At 57.8% G+C, this 9,439-nt stretch overlaps 1 protein-coding gene across 23 annotated transcripts in view; it reads right to left on the bottom strand.

Annotated features, from left to right (window-relative positions):
* PCBP3 (poly(rC) binding protein 3) overlaps positions 1 to 9,439 on the bottom strand; it is a 180,251-nt gene that overhangs the window by 24,847 nt on the left and 145,965 nt on the right. For 22 of the 23 annotated variants that reach the window (XM_019628034.1, XM_019628031.1, XM_019628036.1 and 19 more), the window contains 6 exons: positions 6,724 to 6,878; positions 5,513 to 5,536; positions 4,649 to 4,681; positions 4,157 to 4,273; positions 3,180 to 3,311; positions 2,432 to 2,560 (listed from right to left, as the gene is read on the bottom strand). In XM_019628034.1, coding sequence (XP_019483579.1) covers positions 2,432 to 2,560; positions 3,180 to 3,311; positions 4,157 to 4,273; positions 4,649 to 4,681; positions 5,513 to 5,536; positions 6,724 to 6,878 — 590 coding nt within the window. Of the gene's footprint in view, positions 1 to 2,431; positions 2,561 to 3,179; positions 3,312 to 4,156; positions 4,274 to 4,648; positions 4,682 to 5,512; positions 5,537 to 6,723; positions 6,879 to 8,652; positions 8,736 to 9,439 lie in introns of those variants that run through there. The other variant, XM_019628047.1, reaches the window with a different exon arrangement.

Below are 9,439 nucleotides of genomic sequence, written 5' to 3'. Positions count from 1 at the left end.
GGGAGGGGGGTTGGGTGCGGGGGTTCCTGGTTGCAGAGGCCACAGGCCAGGCCGAGCGACTTGAGTTGGGAGTCCCTGAGTCAGTGGATATGGGGGGCCAGGGCTGCCGTCCCTGATGGGTATTCAGGAGGCCACGGCCCATTCAAGCCCAGCCCACACCCCGGCCAGTCGGGTGTGACCTCAGAGTGCCCCCACCCAAGACACACATAGTCATGTGGGGACAGCACAGTGGGCAGCAGCTTTAGCTCTGCAGCCCAGGCCACACGGTGCGACCTTGAGCAGACTGTGCGACCTTGGCCATGCTATCCGACCTTGGCCAGGCTCTATGGCCCTGGCTGTGCTGTGCGACCTTGCTGTAAAGCAAAAGGGCTGCTGAGAAGGCCTACGGGCTGACCCCAGCTGGCGTCTGGGGTTCAGTGTTTCTGTGGTTAGGACTGAGCGCCTCCAGAAATGTCTCTGTGCAAAGTGGGTTCACTGTGATCTGAGACCAGACTCGGGGCTCACTGTGGAAGAATCGTGACTGATCCGAGAGTGTGCAAGTGACTGTTTCCACTATGTCAAACAGAAAAATCAGTCTGTCTGCTGCCCTGTCCCTTAGCTGGGCAGCATGCTGCATGGTGCCCTCTGACCCCACAGGTGGCAGCATCGGCCATCCAGCACCGTGAGCTCTGCTGGGCTGTCTTGCTGCCTCTGGCTCGTGATTCCCGGCTTCCTGACTGAGGACAGGCCCTCTGAACACAGCCCCCATCCCCGCTCCCCCCGGGGCAGGCCAGGGCCAGGCCTGGCTCTCCACGGGGCCCCCCGACTCGTCCGCACCGAGGAGCAGCCCTCCTGGCAGTGACTTCGAGAGTGTGCGGCCCACCCCATGGCCACGCCTGGAAGTCCTCGGGTCCTCTGCTCCATTTGCCCAGTCACTCTCCACCTCGACATGGACCCGACTGCTTCCAGCTGTGCTGAACCTTCATCCCCAGGCAGGACAGCTGCTCCTGATCTCCGAGACCTTCGTGACACCAACGAGCACGGTGTCATCTCAGCCCAACACTTACTGTTCATCTTTGCCACGTGTACTTCAATGTTCACCGTCCACGTGAGCCTCCGGCCATCAGGAAGAACAGTCCTAACTGCGGCCCCGGGAGCGCCAACTCCCCACAGCCAACAGCAGTCAGACCTGCTTCTGGGGGCTGTCTGGCCACCAATGTGGTGCAGGCAACACCCCATGGAAAGAGTTCTGAGGAGATCACGTGTTCTGTTCTGATCTGTGACTGGGGATGTGGGAGGGCGTGGGACTATGTCACCGCTACTGGAACCATTCAGATCACTTGGCCACCCTGAGGTGCCCACTGCTGATGAACAGATGCTCGTCCGCCAGCACTCAGATCCCAAGCCCCTTGCCATCTGCCACGTGGCCCTTTGGGGTCTCAGCAGCTGGGGGCTGAGGGGAACACGGGCCAGCGCTGACTGTCACCATGACCAGTGGTTGGGGCAACTTTGGAATAACATTTAAAAAACCATTTTTTACTTCACAAAGTATCATACTTCAGGAAAATAAAACTATATAAATTTCTTTAAAGAGATGGACATGGGTTTTAATACCAAGCAAAGTAAGAAAAAAAAAGGGTGAACCCACAGCTGCCCAGCGAGGCTTCCATTCCCACTGGAGGTCACTGGAGCAGAGCCTCGGGCTCAGGGGCCAGCGGGCCGGGCCACCAGCACAGCTGTTGGAGCCTTGCATCTGAGGCAGCACTGCATCTGAGCTAGTGACCAATAATCACTGATAGCATCAGTGCGTCTGCTGCATCTGGGGTGCTGGTCGGAAACTTAAATCTCAGGGTCTTCATCCCACAAAATTTCAAGGGAGGCTTTGACTTCTCAGCTGTCTCTTCTCTGCTTCTCCATGGGTTTTTAATTCATTTGTTCACTTCTCTGTCTTTCACAATTTGGGCATTTCGAGTGGTTTTCCTAAGTCCTGCCCTTTGTACCTGGGTGGGGCTCTGACGCTTTCGGCCGGCCCAGCACTGCAGCCCTCCCTGGCCCCGCCCCATCTCCATGCAGACCCCTCTCCAGTGCAGTCCCATCTCCTGGGCAGACCTGTCTTCAGCGCAGACTTGCACCATTTTTAAGGCCCAACCCTTTACTAAAGGCCCCCCACTACATCCAGTTCCAGAAATGGCAGAAGGGGCGCAGGACTCCCCACGTGTCCTCTCCCCTGGCTCCCCAGTGACGACAGCGACGGACTCCCCAGGTGGCAGGCACCAGCCCTGCCCCTACCATGGCCCCCACTCAGGCCGCCTTGGGCCACACTCCTGATGCCCGGCCCCCACACGGCCCTGACCTCACTGAGGCACCCAAGCCTCTGCCGCCGACACTAAGAAGCCACCGCCAGCATGGAGGGAGGGCAGGCCGGCCACGAGCACGGACGCAGAGACCGTACCTCCAGCATGACCACACAGATCTGCTTGACACACTGGATGATGGCGTCGGGGGTCCCCGAGATGGTCACCGCCCGCTCCGTGGAGTTGGGCAGCATGTCCCCGGCCACCTGGACCTGGGCACCTGTGGACTGAAGAAACCAGATGTTGGGAGGGGCACCGGAGAGGGTCGGGGAGGCTGCAGGGCTGGAGCTGCGCTTCCGGATTCGCTTGAGGGTGTGCTGGAGGGCAGTGTGCTGGGGAAAGTCCACCCCGACGTCACCCCATGGTACTCCCTACACGTGTTCCTTGGGGAGGCCCTGTGGGCAGGTCTCGTTCGCCTCAGCCCACCGCAGCTGGCGCAGGACGAGCAGGGCTGCCCGGGGAGCGTTTTAACAAGCAAACGGCATTTGCAGGAGAGAAGACGGAAAGGCAGTCACTTCTTTCCAGCACGTGGAACTCTATGCGCTCTGTGGAGTTTAGGTCACAGAGAAAGATGGATTCTAGATGAGCCTAAACGTGAAAGAATCAGAAGAAGTGGCTGCCCTCCTTCTGGGTCGGAAGGGCTCAGGCTTTCCTTGAAATGAGTGAACCTGTGGCTACAAAGTGTGTACCTCATGCCAGCCCCATCCCAGCTGGGATGGCTCGTGTTCACCCAGGAAACGGGGGGCAGGGACCCCTCAGCCTCAAACCCCATGACTGGGGCCCCTCTGCAGTGCCCCCTCAGCCACCCAGCAGCTGGGCACCCCCCGGGCGGGCAGAGTCCCGTACCTCCCTGATCTCCTTAATCTTGGAGCCGCCTTTGCCGATCAGGGACCCGCACTGGCTGGCAGGGACCACCAGTCTCAGCGTCACCGGGGGCTTGCTGGTGGCAGGGCTGTTGCTCATGGAGTTGATGATGTCCTGGGAGAAGAAAGGTGCACGTGTTGGCCAACAGTATATGGTCTGGACACTGAGAGTGCGTGTGCGGGGCCCTGGGAAACAGCTGTGCGCTGGGCTCCGAGAGGCCTCGGGGCCCACAGGAGGAGGACACGTGTGGACACGCACATGCTCCTGAAGGAAGGTGCACACACCCCTGTAAATGGCTGAGTGTGCACACAGTGGCCAGGCGGGGCTCGTCACAGACGCTGGTAGGCCAAGTCAGGTTCAGGAGGACAAGGAGACGGCGGCTGGACGGACAGAAGCGGACTAACACAATCGTGTGTCAGAGCGGCCGTGGCACTGTCGTGGACAGGTCAGGGTGCCATCAGAGGGCGCCCACACTCGGGGCCTGATGTTTGTCTATAGGGCAGGGCATGGGGGGTTTGGACAGACAGGGTGACTAATTTTTGACAGAAAAATTTATTTTCTTGCTTGATTACCCTCTGAATAAAAACACTAAATGCATCTCTAAATAATTTTTGGTAATTTCAAAACAATTCAAAACACATAAAAATCTTCAGATGTAACTCATAAAAGTGCAGCAGACACACTAACGCACGCATATCCATGTGTGCCAGCGGGGGAACCTGGTCATGCGTCTGTGCCCTATCTGTCCACACCTAAGCCCAGCTGGTCCACCTGGGGTCGAGCCAGCTGCTCTAGAGAAAGGAGGGGGAGGCAGCGGGGAGCAGCAAGGTGAGCGGGCCCAATGTTGGCCTGAGGAGGTGGGGGGAGTCCTGGGAAACAGGAGCTGATGGGAGCTGGGGCGCTCCCGGTGAGCTGGGCCACGACCTTGCCCATCATCCGTCTCCAGTGGCGCATCTCACCTCCTCAAACTTATAGGCGATCATGGCAAAGGCCTTGAAGATGGCATCAGTCGGGCCCGTGATGGTCACGATTCTCTCTGGGCAGTTTCCCTCCGAGATGTTGATCCTGGCACCGCTCTACAAGGGAGTTGAGCAGAGCCCAGAAACGGTTAGAGCCACAGGGTAGCGACAGGCTGGCTGCTCCTCCTCACACAACCGATGCAGACATGTCCCATGGCACGTGATGGGCAGACCGTGGCACTCAAGAGGAAGTCCTCTCCGGGACTGCCCTCCACAGGGAAGTTTTAATGAGAGAGGACCCAGTGGTTCCAGGGCAGCTGGCCCGGGGAGGGGCCTCTGTGCCACTGTGTGCCCCGTGTCCACTGAGGGGACCACACAGGAGTGCCCCGACACCCCTGCACACAGGGCTCCCAGCTGGTCCGAGCGCAGAGGCGCTGGAGGCCATCCCGCCCACTGGACACAGGATGCCACTGAAGACTCCCCCACACTCACCTCCTCACGCATCTTTTTCACAGTCTCTCCTTTCTGGAATACAGATTTAGACAACAGAAAGAGGGGTCACTCACGGGTCCACTACAAGCACGCAGAGGGGTTGGAGTGGCAGCATGCAGTGTCAGGAGCCACCTACCCACCACGCGCCCCGGGCTGTCGAGAGCCTGACACACACTGTGCCTCCCTGAGCCCTCAGCACGCCTGGCATGTGCGCCCAGGGGCTCGTGGCTCTGAGGGTGAGCGAACTGGGACCTGGGCACCCGCCTGGACACACTTGGCCAGGGCACCTGTTCCACGGTGTGGGGGTGGGAATGTACCCAGCCATCCCCATGGTCGTCACAGGCAACACAGGGACCAGGACAATGGCAGTCCCCAGAGGCACCTGTGCAAAGACCTGGACTTGAGCACTGGAGGTGCCCCCATGTGGACAGGAGCCACTTGGAACCCTAGAGGTGGTCAAAATGCAGCCAACGGGAGGGCGATGCTTCACCCCTGCCTTCCCCACAGGCATGGGCTCCCAAATTGGCTGTGACTTCCCCACGGGAATGGTCCTTCTATTTCAGAAAGAAAATGCAAGGAGACCACCAGTGCTCGCTGGCCAGAGGGGATGACTGTGCAGAGGCATGCAAGGAAAGGAATCCTGCCTGGGCTCTCACACCCAGGAGGAAGGACTGGCCACCAGGGCAGCGGGTGGCAGGGCTGCCGAGGTGACTAGCTGGGGCCTCCCGGGCTGTCACAGAGCTGGTGAATAGGACGCTCTCGGACTGAGACGCAGGATTCCTCTGGGGCTCTCATGCCACCGTGTGTGGGCACACCCCCAGCACAGGGACCCCGACAGAGGCAGAGAGGTCACTCAGTAATCACCTTCCCGATGATGCTTCCAACTTCCTGTAGGAAAAACCACAGAAAGGTGACGTCATATAGAAGGACCAAACACTGTCTGTTGTGAGTGAGGAAGGGGAGGTAGCCAGTCGGAAGGGGTGTGCAGGCAGGCCCTGCATGTGCAGGCTCCCTCTGTGCCCACGTGGCCACGGCGGCCCCTGCCCAGCCTCTGACTGACAGGTAGCCGAGCAGAGGAGAATGGCGAGCTGCTTTCCAGCTAAACAAGGACACAGGGGCCCGTTTGGAGGGGCCCCCACTGGCCAAGTCAGGAACAAAACAAGCATCAAAATAAGTAACTACACAATGGGGAATAAAATGGATAAAACGGCAAACACTGAGTCCACACAGACATGAACGCACACGCTGAAAGCCTAGTGACAAATGGGACATTTATACAATGTCTAAGCACCTCGGGAAATGGCCATCTAGTAATAGTGGGGGACAGTAGCTCTGGGCGGAGACAACTGGAAGATCAAGCAGGTGATTGGTAATGGGATACCCTGAAATCTGAGACACCTGTAGGAAAGCTTTTGTGACTTTTCCTGCCAACGGTGAGGAAACATCAGAAAAAGCCAACATGAGGAACGTTCTAAAAAAGAACTGGTCTGGGCCGGCCGAATGGCTCAGTTGGTTAAGAGCTCGCTCAAGAGTTTGAGCTCTGAGCAACAGCGGTTCGAGTCCAGCCCGAGCTGAGCAGCCGCTAAGCTGCCAACAGGTAGCAGGATGGCTCAGCTAAAAAAAAACAAAAAAAAAAAAACAATAAAAAAGAACTGGTCAGAAACTTTCAAAGGTGGAAGGCAAACGAAGACCAGCAGGTCCCCCAGGGGGAAAGAGACTAGACACGTGAAAGGACACGAAGTGTGAGCCCGCCCTGAGTAACGAGTTAGGAAGAACAGGGTGGGGATGACAGGGCACTGAGATTGGGGTGACCACAGTGGATCACCATCAGCACCCTGACTTTGTGATGGGGAATAAGGAGCGTGTGGGAAATAACACTCTTGAGGTACTTGGTGATGAGGCATCAGCTCGGTAACTTAAGTCTCAAAGGCCCGGGAGAAATGTTTAGGCTGGACTGCACCTGTGAGTCTGAGCTTGCTTAGAATTTTAGGGAGCATGACACAATATAAGAGCCCCAGCGGTCAGCGTGACCTCCCTCCCTCCCAATGACAAAGACAGGGCTTGAGTTTCTGTACCTTTCCATGCATCAGCAGGCGGATTGTCAGGGTCACATTCAGGCCACCTTCTGAGACCTTGGACTCCATCTTCCTCCCAAAATGCAGCTGGGGGTGGTGGCTTAAGGTGCCGAGGATGCCGTGAGGAAGGACAGATGGGGCCCAGAAGGTGTCACCTGGAAAGAGAAGGCACAACTGCTGCTGACTGGGAACGCCAACACACAGGCGGACATCCTGGCCTCTGGAGCAGTGGCGGCTGCTGGCGAGGCGAGGCGAGGCTCAGGGACAGGCTTGCGCATGTGTGGAGCGGCTGCTGGGCCGGGGAAAGCCTGGCAGGTCACCCAGCCCTCTGCCTCCGTTTCCGCTCCTATAAGTAGCAGAACAGGGGCAGCTCTCATAGCTGCTGGTTAGGGAGCAGGGTTGCTCGGCTGGTAAGCTCAGGGCCTCGTGTGTGTCCAGCATGTCCGCTGTGCTGTGAGGTCAGTCCTGCCCACTCTCTCCCGCCATGACTCCCTCCCCCCTGAAAAACCAGGCCATTTCAGCTGCTGACAGGCCCATTTCGTAGTCAACAATCCCTGGCAATCTTCACTGCTAAGGGGACTTAGTTTTTATCAACTAAACTGCCAAACCGCTGAGTGTTCCCTCCCTGTCTGGAGCTTTCAGAAAATGCCTTACAGACCCATGTCACTAGTGTTTGTGGCAGACTTTCTGCAGGTCCAGTGCTCAACCCACCAGGCAAAACACTGGCCCCGCTGTGAGTCACAGGCCCAGAGTGACGGCGGACAGTACCATGTGACCCAGGGTGCACGATGGTGGCTCAGGTCCACAGGACTTGGCCTGAACAGATGGAGGGCAGGGGACAGAGTCCGAGCCCCCCATTAAGGTCTGCACGGGGGTCCTGGCCAAAGTCCCTTCTCAAGAGGATCCAGGTCCTCCTTTGGGCTGGATCCTAAGGGACAGGTCACCCCCACTGCGGTGCATGGAGCGGCCTCACAAGATAGGCACCAGCGAGGTCCGGCGAGGGATGGAGTGGGCAGTGAGGGGAGGGGACTCTCGGACCAGCTGGGGCGAGGTCTAGAACTGCGAGATATGGGGGAGGGGGGTGGCCGAGGGTGCATCAGACCTTGACTCTAGGCCTGAGAGGTGCTACTTCACTCTGCAGGTCACGGGGTCACAAGGGGGTGAGTATCTGTGTGGCCTTTCTGGGAGTGAGAGCAGACAGTCTCCGGGAGCCCCTCTGTGCAGTGGACAAATGTGGGGCTGGACATGGCGGGGTGCGGGGTATGTGTACGGGATGTGGCAGGGCTGCAGGTCCCCAGGGAGCAGGGAGGAGGGGAGACAAGGGCATGAGAGGCCCCCACGAGAACAGGGGACCCACCAGTCTGGAGAGGGAGGGGGAGCGGGGCCTTCGGGATCTGACAGCGGAGTGTCTTTGTTGGACAAAAAGGCAAGACAGGCCTGGCTGGGGGAAGGTTCCAGGTGACCTGTGGGGCAGCTCCGGGCCCAGGGGTTCCATGAGAGGCCTCTGGGAGCCACCACCTGCCCAGGTGCACACCTGAGCATGTGCGGAGCTGCTGGGACAATGAGGGACAAGGCCTTGCAAGACTTAAGTGCTGCTCACACACCAGCCCACTCAGCCCCTTCACTAATGAGTGACAATGTCACAGCGCCAGCGTGGCTGCCTAAACCCATCAGGAACAAACGTCCTGTGGAACCTGTGTGTGCCCCTAGGCACCCCCGGGCTGTCTGCACACTGGCCCTGTGATGCGACTTGCAAAGGTAAGAGGCTGTGTCACACACAGGGGAGACTACAGGATAAAAAAGCAAGCTTTTCCTCTAACTTCCAGGTTTGGGGACAAAAAACTGGTTTTCTCATCAAAATATTTCTGCTGAAAAATATGCTAAACGGAAAACACAAACATAAAGCAGAACCAAAGAGCATCCCATCACCTGTGTGACATTTGGGGACACCTGCAAAGGGCCGTCACGGGTGGCTGCTGGGCGTGGGCAAAAAGACAGCTACCAGAGCATTTCTGCAATAAACACTCGCATTTAAAAACATATTTAAAGGTAACTTCAACACAAACTATTAGTTCTAGTTATTCATAATACAATGACACATTTGAATAACAAGGATTCTAACATGGAGGCATAGAACACAGCAAAGGGAGTTTTAAAAATTGTCCTTGCATATTAATGTTCTCTACTTTCTCTGCCCAGTGCAGTAGCCGCTAGCCACATGTGGCTATTTATATCTAAAATAAAAACGTCACTAGTCACACGGAAGTGTTCAGTAAACAGCCTCAGGTGGCTTCTGGCTGCGGTGGAGAGGCACAAGCCGAGTGCGTCTGTCACCCAGCGGGCTCAGGTGGACGGGCCAGTTGGACTGTAAGTCAGGCCCTCAGGGAAGGGCGCAGAAGGGAGAGGCGGCGGGCGCTCTAGTCCCAGTGACTGGCTGATGTGGACCAGGGAACGGGGCCCCCCCCTCCCAGTAGAAGCTGAGCCCAGCTACCAACACCAAGGAACTGGGTCACATGGGGGTGGGGGTAGGGGTCCCTCCTTCTTAATTAGAAGCATCTCCTCCTGAGCCGAGCTGGCAGGGCCCCGCAGCCAGCTGTTATATAAGCGTTTCCAGCCCACGTGAGAAAAGTGGGTCAGCGAACGCCAGCTGCTGCAGGCTCCAGTCGGCTGCCATCAGTCACACAGGCCAGTGCTTTCCCTCGCCAGCACCCCCCCT

The sequence above is a fragment of the Hipposideros armiger genome, unplaced genomic scaffold, assembly GCF_001890085.2.
Source record: "Hipposideros armiger isolate ML-2016 unplaced genomic scaffold, ASM189008v1 scaffold_745, whole genome shotgun sequence".
In the NCBI taxonomy this organism is placed as follows: Eukaryota; Metazoa; Chordata; class Mammalia; order Chiroptera; family Hipposideridae; genus Hipposideros; species Hipposideros armiger.
This window is presented reverse-complemented; position numbering and strand designations above follow the sequence as displayed.